General features: G+C 39.2%; 1 protein-coding gene across 1 annotated transcript in view; it reads left to right on the forward strand.

Moving 5' to 3' along the window:
- The window catches only part of LOC102068631 (von Willebrand factor D and EGF domain-containing protein), a 178,389-nt gene extending 158,433 nt beyond the window's left edge, over positions 1–19,956 (forward strand). The window contains exons 26-28 of the mRNA XM_074547885.1: positions 4,384–4,479; positions 6,228–6,323; positions 19,750–19,956. Coding sequence (XP_074403986.1) covers positions 4,384–4,479; positions 6,228–6,323; positions 19,750–19,784 — 227 coding nt within the window. The 3' untranslated portion in view covers positions 19,785–19,956. The remainder of the gene's footprint in view (positions 1–4,383; positions 4,480–6,227; positions 6,324–19,749) is intronic.
- The last annotated feature ends 1,244 nt before the right edge of the window (positions 19,957–21,200 follow it).

The following is a 21,200-nucleotide window of genomic DNA, read 5'->3' on the forward strand; positions in this document are numbered from 1 at the left end:
TCCACAGGAGGAAAAAAAAGAGAGAGAGAAAAAAAAACTAAAAGAAAAGCTATTTTGAAAACTACATCTTCTAATCAGCACTGCAGGCTGATTCACTCTCTCCTCATCAGAGCCTTGGCTCAGGATACCTGATGACAGGTAATTTTGATTCAGAAAGAAATAGTCTCTGCAGTCTCATGGCCAGGAAAGGATGTTTCAGTTCCTGAAACATTGCAGAAGATCTCTTCCTTCTAAGATTTCAGGGCCATGGTATAATATTCCACCTCTTTTTTTTTTTTTTTTTTTTACTTTAGGAGGGTGGTGATATGTCTTATTTCAGCAAAATTAAAAGCTTTTCAATACTTAATATCTCCTTCTAGTGAGAAACAGTGTAATGAAGTCCTTTTGTCTAAAGGTGGCTTAGGTTAAACTAGGAAAGTTTTTGATAATCCACAGAAGCAGTGGAGGTCTGGAGGACATGTCTGGCAGTTTGTAATCTCTGTATCTGGTCAGCAGATACTGCTGGTTAATGGTGTGACCCTTCATCCAGCAAAGCACATCCAGTGCTTAACTTTGCCCCCAGTTCCATCTGGCTTTACATTACAGGGATATTTTGTTTTAATACTGTTTATATTTTAGCAGGAATGCTGCTGCAGATCAATGGGAACAAAGGCAGGCAGCAGAAGTCCCTGAAATTGTGGGTGTCCATGGCTGGTGCTACTCACAGCAGGAGAACAAGGTTCACTTCAAACACAACATTTCAGGTGTTGGGGGGTTTTAGTAATTTACAGAAATATGTATTTTGCAGGCAAGCTCCTCTCTTTGGCTGACAAAGCAGAAGGTCTGAATACCTTAGAGATTTTAAGGCTGAAGAGTTTGGTAGGGAGCTTCATGGAGGTTGATAAAAGAGTTTCAAAAAGCACTTCACTGGGTCAAGTGAGCCTAGAGGGGATAAGCCATGAAAAGGGTCACAGGAAATTTTAAGTGATTTTAAGGTCAAAACACATTAAAGCCATCAAAGAGAAATAGCTGCTGCATTAACCAGAAAACTCAGCAAGCTGTGAATGCCTTTCAGTGTGTGGGAGGAGTGACCCTGTTTTATGTGATGCTCTATGCAACACCTATGCTTTATCTTTACACCTGCAGCTGCTTGTTACCTTATCAAAACTACTCCTCCTCTGAAATACAGCACAGAACCACTCTGCTCCTTCATCCTGCATCATCACCTTCAGCATGGTTTATCCCATCTAACCCACAATTCAGGGAAACAGAAAATCATGGAAGTGGTTCTGAGCTGTAAATGGTGGCCTTACAGAATTGTGGCACATTACAAGGCTTGAGAAACACCACACAAATGTGTTTATACCCATAGCATTAGGACAAGTCCCCAAGAGAGATGGAAAACTTACCAAACCCTGCAGTCTCTGGGTCAATATGCCAGGGCTTTCCTAAGAGCAGGGCAAAAAAAAAAAAAAAAAAAAGTGAGTCTTTTCAAAGTCATGCCAGTACCTGGGAGGATTGCAATAATTTGATTTGCTCTCGTAGTGTCTGATAATTTATTTAGTTTTCCTGTGAGAGGCTCTAGCATTTTTGTTTGCTATTTTGAAATTGGAACTCCTCCACAGAGGCCAAGGAGTGGGACCAGAAAGGATCCAAACTAGTTATCATTAACAAATGTTGAAGTCTGCCTGATGGGTATTGAGATGGAGTTGTACTTAAGTTAAAGAAAGGGAGGACAAGGTGGAGGTGTCAGGAAGGAAAAGGGGAGAGATAACACTGCATTCATTTACGTAAGGTGAATTCCTTGGCAAAAAGAGAATTTCATGGGCAGGCAGAAGTGCTCCTCCAGTTCAGAACAAGCTTGGTAGTGACTTGAACCTCAGTTCACTTTGAATTGAACTCCTTTGGATTTAACACTGAAATCAGAGATGCCATAAGTAACAAAGGCAGTTCATGCTATATTTTCATTGCTACTTGGTCATTTGTAAGGCAACTGAACAAAAAAAAGGGAGAAATGGAAAGCTGAAAGTCAGTTTGAACTTATGAGTTTTATTCAGGTCAAGACTGGACCTCACGTGTTGCTGAAACCGTTGCTGAATTACTAATTTGACTCCCTGCAGCTGGGTCTGCTGACAGTACAAAGAAAAAAAAAACAAAAAACAACAGGAATGTTATTGTTTGTGTAAGGTTAAAAATATACAGAAAATGTATGCAACAAAAGAAAGAAGAAAAGGTGAAATCCATCTGAACAAGTGCTGCTATCCTCATTGCCTTTTCTTGATTTTACTTTCTAAGATATTGTCCAAGTTTCAGATTATCTCAAAACAAAATCTATAGATTTTCAAGTGATTTTAGGAGAGCAGGTTAGTGCTGGGCACATAATGGTCCATGAATATCAAAAAGCGCAAAGTGGTTTTAAATCTAGAACCTAACTTCATGGTTTGGGCTCGTCCTTTCTAAATTCTGAATGTCTGAGCTGTTTTATAATTGAAAGATGAATTGATCCAAGATTGTGGATCAAAAATCTCTTATTGGAGATGTGAGATCAAAGGGGAGAAAAAAAGGAAGAGGGAAAATAAGAGATTAAATGATTTCAGAGTTATGGAGGCCACGACCCTTTGAACTCATGCAGGTTTGAACCAGTGGCTGTGGCATTTTTTAAGAGCTCAGCAAGAACTCTGGATCCCTGTCAGCCTGAGTGAGCAGAGGCCAAGGCTGCAGCATGGATCAGGAGAGGTGGAGAAGGAAGGAAATGGAGGATGACAGTTTGAGGGCTGGGGTCCAAGCAGCCCCCACAATCCTGGCCAGGGCTGCCCTGCCTAAGGGCAGGTCAGGATGCTGAGGGATCCAGGAGGTTTGGCACAGAATGAAATGCAAATGTAGCAGCCAAGCAAGAGCAGCAATACAGCTCCAAAAGCTGCCAGAGCAGCAGCAGCATGTGGGCTGAAGGGAGAGACCAGCACACAAAGTGCCACAAAAGCAATATTACACTACATCACAGCAATAATTAGGTAACCTAAATCTACCTGCTTAAAAATGCCTGATCGTCCCTGAGAGAGGAACAAAAGGTTATTCTCCAATCAAATGAAAGAGCAAATGCATTTTTGCATGCTGTCTTTTAGTAATCACCCCTATTTTGGGGCTCTATCAGGACTCCAGCTCCTACAGCAGAGGTCTGAGGGGGGACTGTGGTCATGCAGAGTCGTGCAGTCAGGATTGCTGCAGCATTCACACTCACTGATGCGCACAAAGGCAGCACAACCTGGGGGCTGATGGAGGCACTGCTGGCTTTTATCTGCTCTGCTGAGAGGAGCTGGGTGTCCCACAGCCTCCCATCCCTGCAGGCAGGGATGTACAGCACCGATTACCACGGGTGGGAAGGGGTCACTGCCAGCTCCACTGTGCAAACAAAGCTCTGGACATGGCAGGAGCTCTTGGGCACAAATGTGCTCTCATATCTTCACTGCCAAACTCCTCCTGACTTGGCTCTCCTAGCCCAGAGCAGCCACTTGCTGCGTTACACAGCTTTTTGTACTCCACCCAATTATCCAATGCCTCCTTCCATGTAAAATGCAAATCTTTCCCACTCCCACCACACTGGTACTGCCATGTTTCTGAATTACCCAGCCCATGATGGGTTCTTCTACACTTACCTTAACAGGCAAGGAGAGACAGGACAGGAGGAATTCGGGTACCTGCCTATGGCACCTCCCTACATCAAAGCAGGCTGTGTGACCCCCCAGAAATGTGAGATTTTTATGTTAAATGTTCTAAAACAACATTGACAACTACAGTTTAATCAAAGACACGAAAACTAGCTATTCCATTTTTTCATTAAGTCAACAAAAAACACATCTGGCTTCTTGTGTTTGAAAGAACAACTCAGCTCTCACATCTTATTTGTACCAAAGAAGAGAATAAAAAGGTATTTTAACAAGTAATGGTTCAAAAGGGCAATGGAAGAACTTTAGGATTTATGATTGGTTGAATGCAAAATCACACCCAGAACTGTGTGAAAACAATCCATCCTCATCAAGGCTTTTCTTATCTATAAGAACGTCTGAGAACATGAAGGAGGAATTTTCTCATATGGAAGTGAAAGCTCTCACAATCTTTGGCCTGGTCTCTTGCTTTTCTGAGAATGTTTGTATTCAGCCACTCTGATTACAAAGATTCTCAGAAAAGAATCTGCCACCAAACGTTTTCCCCATGACACAGCATTTCCCATGAGGATTTCTAGCACCTATCAAACCTCTGTGTTTCAGATTCTCAATTCCAAACCACTTTTCTGTTTCTTGTTTTTACTTACAAGCCAACTAACCATCTGCAAGGAAGCAAGTGAGCCACCACTGAAGTCTTCCCTCATTTCCCAGCCCCACATTCTTCCTTTGTTTGTTCCTGCAGGTGTGTGTGAGCCCTCATGCGTGAATGGGGGGAGATGTGTCCACCCCAATGTCTGTGACTGCCCGTCTGGCTGGAGGGGAAAGCACTGCAGCAAACGTAAGCACCCCTGCTCCCATCAAAGTTTATATTCATTAGCCCACTCAACAGCAATTTGCAATCTTCAAATACTAAAAACCAGCACAGAATCTGTTTTGCTACTTCAGCAGTTTGAAGAAATAACAGTTTTAAGTACAGGTACTACAAAATGCTGTAAACACTTGATGCTTGCAGAGGAGAAAAAGCTGGGTGGGGGAACCCTGGTTCTGCTTCATGCAGCTCTGTTATACATCTTGTTATGGAAATTCATTTTTGCAGTATTAAACTTGAAGCATTGATTTTATGTTTTAACAGCTTCACATATTTTGTTATATTCTGCTGAGAAATGTCATGTATTTCAAAGTACAGAACTATCTAAAGCCTGCTATAAAGCTTTCCAAACTGATGTACTTTCAAGGTCATCGGTGCATCATTTGGAGAATGACGTGTTCTTACCCTGTAACTCTGACTACAGTTACATAAAAATGTAATTAAAAAAAAAACCTCTCACCCTAAAATATTTTCAAGGAATATTTTTCCATACATGGCTATTCATTACCATGAAGTTGACAGATAAACTGAATAAATTTATAATCAAGATGACATACTGTATGTAAACCAGATTAAAATATTGGCTTTTTACCCTTTGGGTCCTGCTAGTAAATATGATTTCAGAACTAGTGGCTTGAATTTATAATATTAATAATTTATTCAGAAATGCTGAAGGAAGGAAGTGTCTCTCATACATATACACCAGATCATGCACTCACTCTTTCAGGATCTCTGAACAAAAACATATGCAATAAATATATCAAACTTTTCCATGAAAATATTTGGCTTTTTACATGGAATATGTAGTGCTTTAATATATCACAGAGAGATTATTCTTAGCTGATGATGAGCTAAGCATTAGAAATGCCAAGTCTCACAGTAGACAGTTATCAGAGATAAATTCCTTAAGAAGAAAATAGCAAAGATTCCTGATCGTCATACTGATGATGTGATGAACAGAACACACCCATTCCTTTGGAAGTCACCTGTTGTGAACAGACTTTAAAAAATAAATTTCTTAAAGAACAAAGAGGAGGCTTGTTGCATAAAAACAAGGTAAGCCTGTTTATTGCAAAACCAAAAAACTGGAAGCAAAGCCCCTGGATAAACCAGAGACTTGTATCAACAACTTGGTAACTATAATTATAGTACAGGGGTGTTTCCAGGGAAACTGGCTCCAAGGAAGGACCTGGGTGTCCAGGACCTCAGGCCTTTTAAAACCCCTCAACTCAGCTGATTGGGGCACTCAGGATCTGTGTTGTGACAGGTCCCTTCTTTCTGTCTTTAATTGGTTTATAGCTTGGATCATTCTGAACCAATTGTTTTGGTATTTTCACTTCTCATTGGTTGACCTTTCCTCCAATCTTGGCTTGAGAGGAGGTTGTGCTCCATGAGGTAATGTTTCTAGAAAGTTCCTTGTCATTTTACAATGATTGCCACTTTATCTTTTCCCTGGTTCCACTCCCCCTCCATAAATACACAACAGCATTAGTTTCTCATACAACCAATTACAATTAGTTGCTTGTATTAACAAACACTTAACTTTACATACACACTTCTCCATTTAATTATCTACTTTATCACAAAAAGTTCAAATTTTTATTTCATTCATGACATGAGCCACATGGAATAAAGCCTAGCAGGTGACCTCTCAGCCAGCTCTTGAGCACACAGTCCCATCCCCTGCATGCTCTCACTTGTTCCGTGTCCCTTCCCAGCTGTTTGCCTGCACAGGTGTCTCCATGGAGGGGAGTGTGTGGGTCCCAACATCTGCCAGTGCCCTGCAGGATGGGTGGGAACGCTCTGCCAGACCCGTGAGTGCTCCTCATTCCTGCACCTTGTAACCACCTCAGCTTTTTACACGTTACATTTTCTCCTCTGTGTGTATTCTGTCAGGTTTGTGCCTGAACTCGGTCATCTTGAAGGTCTTTTCCAACCTAAAGGATTTCATGATTCTATTTTGTGTAAAAGTCAACCTTGAAGGTCTTTTCCAACCTAAAAGATTCCATGATTCTATTACATGTAAAAATCAACCTTGAAGGTCTTTTCCAATCTAAAAGATTCCATGATTCTATGATGTGTAAAAGTCAACCTTGAAGGTCTTTTCCAACCTAAAAGATTCCATGATTCTATTACATGTAAAAGTCAACTCTAACATGATTAGCGCCTAAATCCTTCCTCTGATTTGTCAGAACTGTCCTATGTTGCCAGTAAAACTGGCGCTTTCAAAGACATTTCTAGGCTCAACATAAGAGGCCTGACTCATCTTTTTTCTCACATAGATGCTGACATCAACCTGTCAGACAAAATAAGTACTTTTTAAATTAAATCATTTGAAATACAAGGTAAAAAGGAGAGGTCAAGGAGAAAAGGAAGTGGAATACCCATTCTCTATACCCAAGTGGCATTAAGCACAGAAATTCTGTGTGTCTGCTAACCTTAGAGCCTGACCCTGTAAATTCTGCTTGTTCAGAGTGACCAAGGTGGCTGGAAGTATTTCCATTTGGGGGGGTTGGAAGACTTGGAATGGGAAGAGACCTGTAATTGCTAATTACATCCAGGGTCACTTCAGTTTGTGGCTGCCATTAGCTTTACAGCAAAAGGGTATGAGGAAAATATCAAGGCATTATCCCCTGTAAAGGGCATTATCTCCTTTATCTCCCTTTCCCTCACACTCACAGAGCATAATTACTTATGGAAATCTTCTGTCAGCTAACTCCCAATGGCTGTGTAATTGTTTCTTTGTGCCAGCTGTCTTCTAGTTCAAACATGGGAATGTTTAAAGTTATTGATGGCATATTCTTGACTCAGTTTATAAAATAAATAAACAAATCGTGCTTGCTCCTGTGAAAGGCAAGTAGGACTGGCATTAACAATTTCTGCTGTCCTATGCAGACACACAAGCCAGGTGTTTTTTTATAGATTTATCTAACCTCTGAAACTTTGCTCCAAATCCCTTCATCTGCTAGTCATTCTGATTTTACTACTTCTTCCCATAGCGGGAGGTTAATTTTTTTTTTTTTTTTGTCCAAAAGGGTCTGGCTGAAACTCCCAGGTCCCACAGCAACCCCAAATTTCTGCTTTTTTAAAGAGAAGGAGAGAAGACTTTTGTCAGAGAGCAGATGGTGAGGTCTTACAATGCTGCTCCAGGGTATTCACAGCGAGGCAGGGGAACAGGAAAACCATCATCCTCACAGATGTTAGGTATGGAAGTGTAACCCTGAAAGTGAGTCATGTTTCATGTTTTAATGGGAGGCTATTCCCTCAAACCCTGGACTCAGTGGAACAAATGTATTTATCTGCCTAAACATGAGAAGCCTCCTGATTGCCTCCCTTGCTCACCTCCTCCTCAGCTCTGGCAGGGCTGGGACCAACCCCTGGTTGGTGTTTGTGCTGCTCTTGTACAGCTTTGGCCTCTGTCCCATCTCCCAGCAGCACAGGGACCGTGGGCCAAACCCAGAGCCTCTGCCAGAACCCCCCAGCTTCTGGCAAGGAGCCCTTTGGTTCATCACCCCACTCCCCTGTGCAAAACTGCTTTGTCACATTTAAGCTCCTGAGGTGTCCCTGAGCTCAGCGCCCCTGTCTTCCTTGGATGTGTATTCCCAAATTCTGTGCTCCACTGTAACATCAGCAAGGCTGAATTCAACCTAGATTTGCACCACTTTAACCACAGACTCTGGCTATTAAACTCAGCAATGGAGCAAAATGTTCACATTGAAAGATAAGAAAGTAGTAGCTGCCACTTATTTTTCATTATATGAAAATATTATTTCATATGTCTTCTATGATATTGAGTTAAATCAAAACTACATATATTTGAATATTTGATTCATACTATGTATGAATACTATGTAATATACTATGTATGAATACTATGTATTACTAGTATTCTAGTATACTAGAATGACTAGTCATACTACGTATTATTTCTATGTTTTAAATTATTAATCTCAATAGTTTCCATTTTGTTAATCTCAATAATTTCCATTTTGTTAATCTCAATAGTTTCCATTTCATAATGCAAATACTCCATCTCACTCTACAAGTAACAATTCAGAGTATAGGTGTTTTCAACAATCACTCTGCAATCCAGAATCCATTAGGGCAGCATTGTTTCCCAGGGGCTTTTTCAAGGGTAGGAGATGGTTAGATAATCCCAGCTTCATTCTTTGTTTTCAGCCTGTGAATTCACTTGACTGTCCTTATCAGCATGGTGATGATGGAAATGCAGACACAGGTTTCCTCTACACCCTGAACCTCATTTTTTCCTCCCTGGCTTCCTAACACATTGAGGAGGGTGACTAAACCCCAGGACACACAGAGACTTCCATGACTATTTTCTGGACATTTCTCAGATGCAACAGGTTGTTGCAATCCTTTATACTGAGATAGCCAGAGCAGGTTCTTAAGCCAACGAAAGGAACAATAGAGAAATACTAAGAAATCATCTTGGACATCTAGTTTTTGATTTATCTTTCATAAGAGTCCCAGATCACCTCCATCTGTTCAGTTTCTAACTCACACAGGCCTGAGCCCACATGGACCATTCAAGAAGATGTTTGGAGGCAGCAGCTGCCACAATAATTCCTCTCTAAACATTTTCCTTCTTCAGTCTTCTACTAAAACAAAAAAGGCAAAACATTCTCTACTTTTAATTCTCTAATAATTTAACTATTTACAACTTCAATTACTGATGTTTCAGAGTTTCTTGTCACCTTTCACCAGGAACAGAGATCTCTACCACGAGTGATGCCCCAAAAGGCTTCAGCCCTTCAAACCCATTGACAGTATCCTAGAACAGGTTTTCCATTCTATTGCAATGAAGATTGGCAATGTTTAAGGCACAATAATTTTATGTCTAAAATAATTTTAAGATGCCTCAGACAGCTAGAATGGGCTGTAACATCAGAGGTAACAAGGAGCTTATAACTAATTTGGAGCAGCTCTGCTACATTTTGGAGATGCAACCACACAGACAAAACCTCTGTCTCTTTTGCAACGATGCACAATGAAATTGCATTTCCATGTCATGCAGTGAATTATGATTTCTTAATGCTAAAATCAGTCAAACTCACAATGTCATTGCAGAGACATCTGTGCAGGAAAGTTTATTTACAGTTTCACAGGTCCCTGGCTGCAACTAGAGAACTTGGCAAGAGCAAAAGAGACTTTCAGTAGACATTGATAATGGATAAAACACAATAGTCCTCCTTTATCAGACTGTAAATATAGAGGTCAGTCAAAAGAGTAGTTTTCTTCCCCACTCATCTGTAACTGAACAGAATGGCTTCTGAAAGAGAATCAATAAAATAGGTCATTTGTCCCAACAAATAAGTGTATGGGGGAATACACACGTTAGCCTTGATAAATACCTGTGACTTTGAGGGGCACAGTTTAAGGAATAATGGTCAATTTTCAGACTGTACTGCAAATGTAGGGAAATAACCTTTTGGAAGAACAGGTTAAAAAAAGTAATTTGAAATATTCAAAGCATCTCAGTTATAGAAAAGTGCAGCTTTATAGGGTAGGGTTCTTCCATTAGAATCTTTTTTGTGTGACTCTGTTTTTAGCTTCCATGGCTGCAAAAATATCCAAAAACTTGGGAGGAAAGGGAGGAAAGGGAGAAAAAGGAGGAAAGGGAGGAAAGGGAGGGTCACCATATTTTCCCATCAGCGATTTCATTCCTATTCCATTATAGACGCCAATTTAAAGCTCTATGCCTCTGGCTTCCCCTTGCCTCCTGTGCTGGTAACTCACATCTCTCTTTTGCTTGGGCTCAGAAGGAAACATTGAGCCAAAGAAATGAACATCTGGCAGCAGAACCTGATCACCCTGACAGATACACCCAAAACACAGCTCAGTAAAGTCAGGAGGCTTCTGGCCAGGGGTACAGGTCTGCTGTTCAAGGCTCTGAATGCAGGATCAAGGTATAATTCTAACAATTAATTATAAAGTATAAGAAGGTTATAGTTGTGAAGGATGTTCATCATTAAAATTCATGCTGCTGTCTTCTGTTCTAATATTATTGAACCCATACTGGCTCCTCATTGCCCTTCAGAATAACTTCTCTTTATTTGCATGTTATAAGTGTCAAGCTTATGGCCTTATAATTTCCTCAATATTCTTCCCATTCTCTCTCTCTGCCTTGAACAACATCCTAGGCAGGATTTCCTCAAGCTTTCCTCTGTAACCCTTCCAAACCTTAAAAAAAGCAAATAATTTTGAAAAGAATGTCATTCGCATGCAAATTATAGCTCTGTTCTTTTAACATGCAGGGATAAAACTCCTTCTGTAATTGGCATTTATTGATTATAATTTTAACATAAGCTTAGCCTGTTAAATGACTTTGCTGAATCTGTGCAGGATAATGCATACATAGCTGGTGTCATTTTTAGTGTTTAGTGGCTTAGCATCCCTTGTAAATACATTTATGAAATATTCATTTGAACTTCAGCTCTGTTATTATCCTCTGTGATGTCAATTCCAATTTTCCTCCAAAATGTTTTTAACTTTTCTCCTAACTGAGCTCTTGTTTTTCTGAGCATTACAGAAAGAAGCTGGGGGATGAACAGGGAGTGATAGAGAGAAAGAAAAGAATGAAAAAAGGAGGAAATATTTTCCCTTTTAAAAATTTATTTTCACACATTGAGAATCAGGAAAACTACAGACAGAAAATAAAATCCTAGTACCTCATCTAATGCCCATGTGTACCAGAACACCCCCAGATGCCATAGGGATCTGCAGAAAATCCACTTCTCTTTGCACTACCTGTTCCTAATTTATCTGCTATCAAGATGAAAGGAAAATCAGCTTCCATTTTTCTGCAGCCAATATTCATATCAAAAAAATAATAAAAATACACGTAATTCTTTCTCTAATAATATTAACACAGACAGGTCTCTCTCTTCCTGCTTACCATACTGTGGAACAAAACTTGCTGGGGCACAAGGAGCCTTTTCTGTGTACAATGCAATCTCTGTTGGGAAATGGTTTTGTTCCAGTGAGCCAAACTCTAATTTTTCAATTGGAATTCTGTCCTTTCAAGGTTCCTGGAGGAGCTGGAGTAGCACTCCAGAGATGATAAGCTCCCTGTTGTAGCCTGAGTGTGATTTCATTCCTCCTCTGCCCCCTCCACACTCAGAATTCAAACTTGCCCCCTGCCCTCTCAGAAAAAGGAGAAATTCTGAGGTTTGCAGTTCACTATTCTGTACCTTAGGGAGATTTTTGCAACAGACACCCTACAAAACCAAGTTTCCTCCTTAAAATTTGTTTCAAAAACCAGCACTTTTGCCTTTGCAAAGAGGCAGGAGTACCAATGAGCCCATAGACCAGGAAGGCAAGTTCCCAGCTCCAGGTCACTGGAGTCCTACAGCCCACAGCCACTGGCACTGCTGGCTTTTCCCAAAGGAGCACCTGGAGGTCACATCTCATGCAGCTCTGTGAGTGTTCTCATTCTGGACAGGCTCTGGGGCAGTGCTATTGACACAGCATGAGCTCTCACTACCTGGTCATAAAAACATTCTTTCGCCAAGCTGGTTACAGACTCTCATCTTTAAGATGTGTAGAGTGGCAGCAAACCTGGTTCTTTGCTCCTCTGCCCCATCACTGTGAAGTTTGTTAGAAATATTTAGATTTTAAAAATCCTCACTGGCACAACAACCTGACAGAACAAACCCAACACAAATTCCAGATCATTCTATGCAGCCAAGGTCATTATAACAATTATTATAACTCTGACAATCACTTTTGGCTGCCTGAGGATCCCACAATGTGTTTCCTAAAGAAGTTTGCCCTGGTCTATCTCTGAGACTTCAGATCTCGGCACAAAGACTTTGCACGAACTTAAATCAGAATCAGAACCTAAGTGCAACAAACTGAAATTGTGGAATTTGATCCTTCAGCCTCTTAATTTTTTTAAGTTGATTTTCTGTAGGAAGAAGAAAAATTCTCTTGGGAATGTAGCAAATGAATTTAAATCTGATGGAACATCCTGCTCCATCATGAAGGTTATTGTTCACAGACATTTTATTATTTAGTCTACTTTATTTTCAGCTCAGCATGGTTGGCAGCTTCCTGTACTCCTGTGCCACACAAGAAAATGTAAGGAACCACTTGTTGAGTCACATCTGACCAGTTTTTAAGGCACTTAATTTGGCTGCATGAGACTAGGATACAATATTCTGGCAATATTTATAGAAGGTTTAGCTCATGAGATCTAATTAAAATACTGTGATGTGTGTTCTTCTTGAATTGGTGCCCTCTGAATTGGCTGTTCTTTTTCCTCTATGCCAAAACAATGTCATAACAATGGAAGTTGCTAATGAGGATGAAAAACCAGCTGAAATTTGACTAATTGCTTTTTTCTCTCTTAAAAAATAACAGAGCACTGATTCTTTTATTAACAGAATATCTTCAAATTGATGGGCCTTTATAAATGCAGTGGTGCTCTAGATAAAACATTTCTCTGGTTTTTTTATCTTGGGATAAGTAGTTCATTAGTAACACTATGACCATGAAATCACATGCTCTTATTTGGTTTCCAGAGGTGTGAAGTTCACCAAATTCTCCCATTTATTTATTTATTGTGATAGAATCACCTTTGGGAGTATATATTTTAACGTATTCTTTCATCTCAGCTCGAGGTCAGCTCTTTTAAGAGCTGTAATTTATTTTAATTGGAACAAAAGAAAATCAAATTTGGCACCAAATCTTGCCCAACCATCAATGCCCAGAATGTATCCTGGCTTTCAGAATTAGGCCTTGTACTGATCCAGCTGAGCCAAGGTCATGACTTTGTCAGTCTTCTCTTTCCCCCATCATTGGGAACAAAAGGAAAAACTAAAAATTGTAAACATGAGACACAGAGGCATGAGAAGCCGATGACAGGCCATCTTTAATTTTCAGTATTTCCAAATATTCACAGGCTTATTATGAGACTTAGAATAAGTGGATTTCTAAAGAATTTTGTCTCTCATTTGTGGCACTTTGTGAGCAAAACTGCCAATCTGGGAGGAGATGCACCAGACCAAATGTGCACAAGTGGCTGTGCTGGGTCAGCATGGGAGAAGGCAAGGCCCAAAGCCCCTGATCCTTGTGGTAACAACAAAAATAACCAGATGCAACTGAAATAGCTTGAAGGTAAATGAATAAAGCTTTGTTAACCCTATGGAAGGTTAATAAGGTCACAGAATATTTGAAAGGAAGTTGAATGACTGCTCAGCTGAAGACTAGGCCGGTATTCAAGCTCTAGGTAAATTTTTCCCCCTATTTTATGCCTTACCCTCAATCTGACATGCCTGACTACCAGAATGGTTTGTGAGGCTATTGCACAGCTGGGCCTGACCTGGCCATCACAGCAGTGGGGTTTTTCAGCCACACTCATTGTCCAAACCACAAACACAATCCCTGTCAGATGTCCTGGCTGTCCAATCTCCAGCTCTCAAAACAGGAGGCTGCCCCATCATTTACCTGTACTAGAAGGCCAGGGGCAAAAATCAATGTATTTTCATTTCAGCTACATAATATATTAAGAGAAATCATGAAACTCTATTCAAATAGTCACTTAATTTTGTTAATGATAATTAGAATTTAATATCACAATTAAACTTCTGTGTAGATTTTTTTAACAAGTACATTCTGCTAATAAACTACAGCTCCTACATCAATACTGAAATCATCTGATGTAGATAAGATGAGTAAGTGATGTAATTTTCTATACATAAAAAAACCTATTTAACAGTTTGGCCATAGTTTAGGAGATTAAGGTGCACATTTTCTCAAATAATTACCAGAAGAAGTCTAAATGAAAGCAGGGATATTGCAAGATAAACTGGAATTATTCTCTGCAGGTGATTTCATTCAGGAGACTTTCCTTGCTGGGTCAAGAGTTGACCTTTTGGATCCATCAGACCAAGATTAGCAGGACTGCTTTAAAGAATTATTCTAGTTGTGAATGTGCAAAGTATGATATTTATCACTTCACAAATGAAGTGCAAGTCTATTACACTTAGAAGAAAATATTAAATAATAATAAAAATCAAGGCTTTCTTTTCCACATGAATAAACCATTACACATTAAATCAGTCCTGACAGAAAAAGAAAGTAAAAAAAGGCTTTGCAAATTATGCATGTCCAAAACGCCAAGTTACCAGTGACACATGCAAACACACGTCTCTCTAGCAGTGATCTCACAATTCTCACAGTTTTTAACATTGTTTTAAGAATTCTTCAGATTCAGGGTTTATTCTGCAGAAATCCTGATTGGGCACTCTGATATGGACATGTATTGCTTTGATGTGAAGGAGGAAATGTTCTGAATAAAAGGGACTTAGCAGGTTTCCTTCAATCTGCAAGCCTTGCTGAAAGCTAAATTCAGTTAGTAATTAAAATAATGGATTTCATTGTGTCTAATATAAATTACGTGGCTTATGTTATATGAAAGCAAATGAGCTACTCCTCCAAAAAGTCAAAACTATGAGAGATATGGGAATGAAAAGGTGACATGGTAGCATGGATTATAGTAAACTGTATTCATACACATATTTCTGTAAAAATCTTGGGATGATAAGCCTCCCAAAACTTCATTTATCAGACTGGATTGGGGGCATGAACAATCTGTATAAGCTTTAATCAACTTCTCCAAGCCTGTCAGTCATGGAAACCTCACAGTTTACGATAGTCATTGTTCAAGTATTTAACTGCATTATTAGAGCACAGTTTTGACTTTCCTAACACTGAACATCAAATCTGCTGTGAGTAAAATTGATACTGCTTGGTGCCACCTTGCTGAGCAGAGGGTTAGCTCAGGTCTCTCAGTGGCAGCACTTCCATGGCTGAAGGAATCCCCAATCTCTGCTGCCTTATTTTATCCCATTTTCCTGAGCCAAACCAACCAAGCTGCACCCCCTGTTCTCTGTCCAAACTCCAGTTTCCCCATGTCCTTCCTGGTGTGCTGTGGCTGGGTCCAGCCCCCAGCAGCTGCCCCCCCAATGGCTCCTGGCTCTGATTAATTAATATATTTAAACAAAGAGATTTACATTTTTCTGCCACAGCCCTGCACAAGTCCTGTCTTTCCCATAGGCCTGACGCCTTATCACTTCTTTCCCTTCCCATTTGCCATGGGTGCAGTTGACTTTTCCTCTCAAAGCACCAACTTTATCCTCTTTGCTTAATTTTGTCTTATGGATTTCAAGCTGCTTCACCCATTTATCAAAAAGATTTTTAATTCTAAGCCTGCTTGCACTGCCTCTGAGTGTGACATGGTTCAAGAATGTGACATCTCATTGCCTGAGACATTAAGGAAAGTGGTGAATAGCAAAAAAATCAGGAGCTACAGACTATTGATAAAATTATTCCTTGATAAAGTTTTCTCAAACAGGCCTTGCTCCTTAGTGATTTATTATGAATCATACTTACTGTTATGACTGAGTCATATCAGAAGTCTCCCTGAAGTGAAAAACATCTGTTCATGTGGGCAGACTGACTTCCTCCCTCACTAAGCTTGAGGAGCTTATAAATTGATTGTTTAAAAATTTATGTTAGCATCTCCCCAGATACCAGCTCAGTCTGAATCTTTGGCTGTCATTCCCTTGCTTTTTTCCTTATTTTTTTCTCATCTAAAGACATGTACTGTGCCCATTGGGACTATTTATACCCTTTGGGAGTTCTCAAAGCAAATCACTGCTGGTTTATAAACTGCATCTTTAAATATGCTGGGGTAACTCTGAGGATCTCTTGACCTGCAAAAGCTGCTTCATGTAAAGACCCTCTTGTTTGCTGAGATGTTCCATATGGGGAGTTAATACTCAGCAGACAGCGTGCCATAAATGCAAATCCCAGTTATTGCCCAGCCATTTAACCTTGTAAACAGACCTTAAATCAGACTTTTCTGAATCTACATTCCCAGTTCCTTCCCTGTTCTCCCTTGCATTCATGTTGTCTTGCTAATTCTGATCGTGTCAAGCCTTTTGGCACATTTAACCTTTCTGTGGAGAGTGAAGAGGAGGCACTGAGCACATCAGCCTTGCCTGTGTCACCTGCAACCTTCTCTCCTCCCTGCTGATTTACCACTGCATTTTGCTGTGGGAGTTAAAACTCAGGCTTTGTTCTGTTTCTATTAAGAATCTTCAAATAATGGGAACAATAGTAGCAGTGACACATAAAATTTCTCAAAGAAACCTGGATTAAATTGGAGAGGAGCAGCCTCTTCCCTCCCTTCAGCAGCAGCTGACAAGAGATGCTCTAGGTGACTGCACCTGAACTTAACTGGGGAAAAGAGTGCAAAGTAATTGCTTCTTATCCACTTTAGGACATTGATTTCCTCATTTAAACTTAATTTTTGGTCTTCAATTTATTGTCATAAAACTAGAGTGAAATATTCATTTTCAGCATTTATTTTTCAGAGTACAGACTGAAAACACTAAGGAAATAGAATCATGGACTCACAGAATGGTTCAGGTTGGAAGGCACCTTAAAGATCATCTGGTTGTGTCCTCCCTCTCCTTTGTTTTTCTTTTCTTTGCACCATGCATCTGCAGGGCAAGAATTATTTACTGTGGAAATACTGAAAATGTCACAAATCCAATCAAATTGTCTGATGTGAATATGAGCAGAGAGCTGGGAAAAAAAAATAAAAAGGCCTCACTGATTTTTTCTTTTTTTCCCCACAAAGTAAATAGTGCCTGGAGCCTGGTTTTGCCAGTATATTTGGAAAAACCTGGATGGCCCATATTTGTTTAATCAAGTTATTCCCCATTCTCTGCTGTAATCTTTAGCATTGTTCCCATCCGTGCAGTTAAGATTCCTGGAGGAACAATATACATTTCCCTAAATTATTCTTCATCCACATCCTATTTCTCCCATTTATATTGCCAATTGATTTGCAATTCATTTTGTGACATTTTTGGTTTACTTTGTTTTGGACTTCTGCTAAACAAAGCCTGCCAACAGCATTCCTCAGAAGGCTAATGAACTTGCTAGAATAGCAATCACTCTCTTAGAAACCTTGTGCGTATTTTTAATTTGTATTGACTCGGAGAGATCCAGATAATTTAGCAAGTTCCACAGCAGACATGAAGACAAATGCTCATGCTGACTTTCACATTCAAACCTGCCATTAGAGCACATTTGCTCAGGGCTGTTAGGGGTGACCAAACAAAACAGGCCAAACAAACCTCATTTCCAATGGAAGCACAGTTAAAAACTTTGGCATTTGTCCCAACAGAGGCTGAGACAATCTCTGCACCATTTGTACAACAGGGAATTTTGTGGGAAGTTGGAATTGATATTGTATCTGTTGTCCTAACTGATACCATCACGCTTTCCTGGTTGTTTTTGCCTTCCTAAATGGATTAAAGTAATAGCATTAATTAAACCAACAGAATTAAGTTAAACAATGTTATCTAGTTAGACATAAATGGTGCATAATACTACATTACAAGCTATCGTGATGGTGTATCTTCCCAATAAGAGTTTAAATCTTAATGTGCTAAACTTGTCTGTCTCTTGAATATTTATTCTAAGGCAGAAAGGTACTGAGAACTACAGCCAGTTGCAGAAAACAATAATTAAGGAAAAGGTAAATCTTACAGAAGTTATTTTTAACTCTGGAATTTACCAGTGAATGGAACAGTAACTGCCCATCTATTCCCAGGAATGAACCCAGTGAGCACCTCCCAAAGATTAAACACACTATTGATTTCAGTACAGCCTGAAAATACACAGTGCCTTTAATAAACTATTTCTCATATTAAGGCAATCCTTTGCTACAGCTAGTGACCTTCACATCACTATTACTTAGTTCATTTATACATTAAGAGACATTAAACCACAAATCAAGGGTGCTCAAGTTATCCAAGCTGCATTCAGCACCAGTCAATGTACAAGCCAGTCATCTGTGGAGTTTTCTGAAAATACATCTTGTCTCTTTGTAAATTATTTGACAAGTAAATGGAAGTAATAGAAGATGAGAAAGGGAAAGTCAAATACAAGCAGTATTGAGCTCCACATGCCTGCTGGTCAGACTATTTGTGAATATATATACATATATAAACTTGCACATAAAAATATGCACACCTAAAATCCAGACAGACATTTCAATATAAATGTGTATATACACACATGGAAATGTGTAATGTGACACAGACACACACATCAATTTTTATTTGGACTCAATAAGCATATATTACTCTTCCAGACAGCACAAACTTTTTTTTTCTCAAATCCTTATTCTAACTAAACCTCTCTAAATCCCAGTAGGCACTTGTGGGAATCTTTTAATAGAAAATAAATGTGCCATGTACTAGTCACAAATAGTGCCTGGATACCACTATCCAAAAGTAAGGACGGGTATTTTAGAGTCAAACTGGGAAGAAAAATTTGGATACATGATGTTAATATCAAGGTCAACCTGTCATATCAAATTCAGATATATCAAGATTAAGAAACACCTTTCTTCTTGTCCTGAATAATAAAATAACATCAACCTCTTTATGTGCTTTGTAATAGAGATTTCTATAAAAATGCCCTTCAGAATGGGTTCTTAAATGTATATGCCAGCATAAAATAAAGCTTTTCATATCATCTATTATCTTGCTTTGGGATAAAGCAAATTTGCTGGTGTATTTAAAATGGGATGATATTCATGGACAACTTCTGCTGGATGAAAATGGGATAAGTGCCCTGAAACGCTTTCAGGCAAGAAGCCAACGATCTCCATGTGTTATACAGAAGTGGCAGAGTGATTTTATTTTTTTTTTTTTTAAGGTGCACCTGCTTTAGATGAAAGAAATTGAATTCCAACTCCATAAATGTCAAGCGCCACCGCAAATAATAGAGGCTGAGCGGAATCATTGCAGCAATATTGCTATTTTCCTGTTGGGGCGATGGAGCAGAAACCAGCCTCAGCTCCTGATAGCACTTTACCTGCATGCTTTGGGAACACTTCCATTCATCATTCCGCTGCTTAAGCCCTTTCAAAAACATGTTCTTCATTCCCAGGTTAATAAAACCTTTGGTTAGCTAAGTGAAAAGTGTAGGGAGGAGGAAAAAAAAAAAAAAAAAAAAAAAAAAAAAAAAAAAAAGGAGGACTGTGATTTTACCAGAATTACATAAATTGCAAAGAAAATACCACAATGCATCATTTGAGCACTTGCACATAATATTTCTTACATTAAACCCCATGCATGAGGCTGTTTTTTCTGTTGTCCCATAAGCAGCTGAATCCTCATTTCTTTTTTGCAGCTCTCAATAGGATGAAGAGAACAGCAGGACAATGAAGACAATCATTTGGGTATTGATAATCTGACCGAGCACATTTTTCATTTGGGAAGATGCAGTGTGGAGAAATTGCTAGTTCTCTCCCTTTTATCCTTATATAATCACACAGAATAATGAAGAAAAAAGCCAAAATCTTTCTTTTATGTCAATAAACCAACATTTATTTTCAAACCTGTCCATGGCAAGACTCAAATTTATGATCTGCAGCTGCAGTGACACCATCACAAGTGCTCCTGACAGGATTTTACAAGGGTACAGACCACTTTACAATAAAAATTTAGTGCCATGTTATTCTGCTTTCATTAAAATTTGATGGCACAAATGAATTTCCTCTTTTTTTTGGATTTTTTTAATAAACTGTATGTTTAGCCATAGTCTAGAGAGAAATGAATTAGATCCTGCTTTTACTGAGATATTTCAGTGACTACCTGTGAAAATGCCTAATCATGTTTAACTAACACAAACACATTTTTTTTCTTTCTGCTGTGTAACTGCTAAAGCCAAATGTTTTCCTTTTCTGAGTTCTGAATGTGTCAGCATTTATTTGGGGAAGTATCAATGCATCACCTGGGGAAAGAAAGGCTTTTCCTAGGTCACTAAACCATTGATATGCTGAGGACACACAAAGCCCCACCCAGCCAAACAACCTAAATCCCTGAAAGCATTTTAGAAAACCATCCTTCTAATCATGTATTTGGTAAAATACTGCAAAATCTAGGTGGGCTCAGAAATTTGCAGCTTGATCTACAAAATTCAGATTTACAGAAATCTGCCATTGTCTCACCTACCACTGGCCATGTGTTTCATCATGAGCAGATGAACTGATGTGGGAAAATAGGAGAGAGGAGAAGTGTGAAGTAGGGAATAAAAACAAGTTCAATTGGAAAAAAGAGTCCTAAACTTGGACCACTCTGGTGCAGTAAGGTAAATCCTAAATCTCCTGGGGTATCCATCTTCTCCTTTTGTTTGTCTCACTGGAATATTCAGGGCAAATACAGACTGAAATCTGGGATGCCTTGACTGAGAAATGCAGGAGTTTTGGTATTCCCTCACTCTTCCTGAAGAAACGTAGGAGAACAATGATACAAGCAAGGATTTTTTTGACTGAACCTTTGGGACTGTAGCAGTAACTAGGTGCAATATTTGCAATAGTTGATCTGACTCTTGCTGTTAATTTATAAGAATAAAAAAGCCTGTCTGTGACATGCTTGAATACTTCAAATTAAGGCTTTTTTAAAAAGCTTGGAAAAACTGTAGCTACTATAATTCACTGAAACACTCATCCTTCCTTTTGCCCTGCTTCTAAGAGTAGCATTTTTCCCCTCACATTTAACTAATACAGCAAAAATTGCTTTTAAATCTATGTATTCTGTTCTCCAATAGATGATTTCTATTCTTTATTTTTGAAGTTTCAT

This window comes from Zonotrichia albicollis, chromosome 10 (assembly GCF_047830755.1).
Source record: "Zonotrichia albicollis isolate bZonAlb1 chromosome 10, bZonAlb1.hap1, whole genome shotgun sequence".
Lineage (NCBI taxonomy): Eukaryota > Metazoa > Chordata > Aves > Passeriformes > Passerellidae > Zonotrichia > Zonotrichia albicollis.